The 2,697-nt window shown below is 45.2% G+C and overlaps 1 protein-coding gene across 1 annotated transcript; it reads left to right on the top strand.

Annotated features, from left to right (window-relative positions):
* Positions 1–870: 870 nt before the first annotated feature.
* On the top strand, positions 871–2,645 carry LOC112080101 (transmembrane protein 178B-like; the record flags this gene model as incomplete). The annotated part of the gene is made up of 3 exons (XM_024145874.1): positions 871–1,311; positions 1,875–1,988; positions 2,508–2,645. Coding segments are annotated over exons 1-3 (649 nt in total), but the record flags the coding sequence as incomplete, so codon positions are not given.
* Positions 2,646–2,697: the final 52 nt, after the last annotated feature.

Genomic DNA, 2,697 nt, shown 5'->3' with positions numbered 1-2,697 from the left:
CAACCTCACCAACCACAACACACACAGCTCCTCTCCACCTGAGGCCTCTGCCACCACGGCCCCACAGAGAAAAAAAAAACATGGCTACCGGAAAACGTGGAAAGTAGGAGGTGATGTACAGGAATTGTTTGGGTATCGGTTCTAACAGTATTCCGTTACAATGTACTGTAAACTGTATCTCTTTCTTGATATAATTTGAGTATATATACGAACCGTGAAAATCCAATATTACTGTGTTAGGCTGATGCATAATGACTGAATGTTAGCTCTGTCGCCATCTGCTGGCAATGACTAGTAGACTCACTGTGGTCACTAAAGATCCCATGGCACTTATCGTAAGAGTAGGGGGTGTTAACCCCGTTGTCCTGACTACGTTCCCAATCTGACCCTCATAACGTCCTGGTCACCTAATCATCATCCCCAGCTTCCGGTTGGCTCATTCATCCCCCTCTCCTCTCCCTTGTAACTATTCCCCAGGTCGTTGCTGTAAATTACGATGTGTTCTCAGTCAATTTGCCTGGTAAAATAAGGGTTAAATACAAAACAAAGTTTTAAAACTCACTAATGAATCCCTCTCGAGCAATATTGGATAGATCAACAGCCAGAGAGAATGGAACCAAAATATAGGCCTGTCCTGACGTTTTTTTAGTTTTTTTTTAACGTAATGTTTACTGGTATTTGGTCGTGCTGTACCAATCAACGAGATCTGTTATCAATAATGGCCTAGGATGATATCATATCAATGCTGCGGCAGAGAGCGACGAAACCCCCCAGCACGAACCGGTGATTGCTAACCGGGGAATAAATTATCCAGGCAGCAGGCGCTAGAGAGGACCCTCCCTCCCTCCCCCACTCCCCCCAACTGTCGAACAGAAGGAATCTCTTCTATACACTACCGCGTCCGGTGGAACATCATGTCTGCTATGAGGACATTGACGGTCGCGGGATTGTTTCTGGCTTTTTGCGCGTTGGGACTCATTGCAGTCGCAATATGTACTGACAACTGGTACGAGACCGATGCAAGGAGGCACAGGGAACGTTGTAAGAATTATTCCAACAAAAGGAACGACCCTGGATTCATCTATATCTCCAACCAGAACCTCCCACTCCGTATGCTACCGAAGGAGAATAACGTGGAGCGGAAGGGGTCGAGTGGAGGTGTCCTCCTGCGGGCTAAGCGACACTTCTTGCCCCCTGCCCCGGCCATGGAGTCCCTCTGCAGTCGGCAGTACAACTCCACCATCTCCGGGCTGTGGAGGAAATGTCACCGGGAGGGATTCGACCTGGAGACAGAGGATCTCATCTTTAAAGGTTTCATCATTTGATCACGTCACACGATAAACAATATGTTTGTTTATAGCCTATGTAATGTCAGTGGCGCTATAGTCTTTGGTGACGAGCCCTATTTATGCTCATTGATGTGGTGAAATCATCATCGGAATTTGGGCGCTATCCGAGGTGCTGAATGCTGATTTGGCGGTTAGCGGTCCGCCCACATTCAGGCCTATGCAGCAACAACAAGGCTTTTCATCCATCATTTGATTAACACCGTGACACTAATGTTTTAATTTATTTGTGCCATCTCAACGTTGTTCAGGATGTTCACGGGTGACGTACTGTACTAGACTAGGCCTGCTCGTCTGTTTGACGGAGAGAAGCCTACAGACCACAGAGCTGCAGCAGCGAAGACTCTAAGCCAATGAAGAAAAAAACCCACCCACAGTTATATAAACATTGACAATATGTGATGAATCTATGCTACTAGCCATTTTATTTGTTCTCTAGTAGGCTACATATGCAATCTTTTTTTTTTTGTCGTTTCAATATGGCCTCTCCGTGTGAAACTACGTGTTGTTTATGTTCCCTCTCTGCAGGTTTAGTTCAGCGCTGCACACCGATAAAATACTACTACTATTATTTAGCCCTTCCCAGAAAGCTGAGCGTCAATATAATCAAGACTATTCGTCAGGATGAGTGGCACGCACTCCGTAAGTTTACCCACAATACCCCTTTTTTAAATCTCCATCTCTATGCAGGCGAAGAAGAAGACACAGTCTACTGTAATCAGTCATCTCATAATGATCCCGACTTAATAACAGACATTATGATTCAGTTAAAAATATCCTTCATAGAGGAATTACCATATTCTAAGCCGTATTAGAATATATATATTTATTTATTTAACTAGGCAAGTCAGTTAAGAACAAATTCTTATTAATGATGACAGCCTACCGGGGAACAGTGGGTTAACTGCCTTGTTCAGGGGGCAGAACGACAGATTTATACCTTGTCAACTCTGGGATACGATCTAGCAATCACTTTTGGTTACTGGCCCAACGCTCTAACCACTAGGCTACCTGCCGCTCCAAAATCATAAAGCCTCATACGTGCTTTTAACAAGTTATGAAGCATTATCCCTGCAGGTTTTAGGTAAAGTGTTACCAAGATTGCATATTTGCTGACGTTTTGATCGAATTTCTTCATCCAATTTCTCGCTCCCTGTGTAGACCTGCAGAGAATGACAACCAGTTTCATCGGCATGGCTGTGTCCATCATCCTGTTTGGCTGGGTGATCGGGGCTCTGGGCTGCTGTCAGCAGCATGACCTGATGCAGTACGTAGCGGGACTGCTCTTCCTCATGGGAGGTGAGAGAACTGTTTTACACACACACACACACGCACACACACACACACACAC

Source organism: Salvelinus sp. IW2-2015, unplaced genomic scaffold, assembly GCF_002910315.2.
Source record: "Salvelinus sp. IW2-2015 unplaced genomic scaffold, ASM291031v2 Un_scaffold11765, whole genome shotgun sequence".
Lineage (NCBI taxonomy): Eukaryota > Metazoa > Chordata > Actinopteri > Salmoniformes > Salmonidae > Salvelinus > Salvelinus sp. IW2-2015.
The sequence above is the reverse complement of the archived record's forward strand: the minus strand, read 5'-3'. Positions and strand labels throughout refer to the sequence as shown.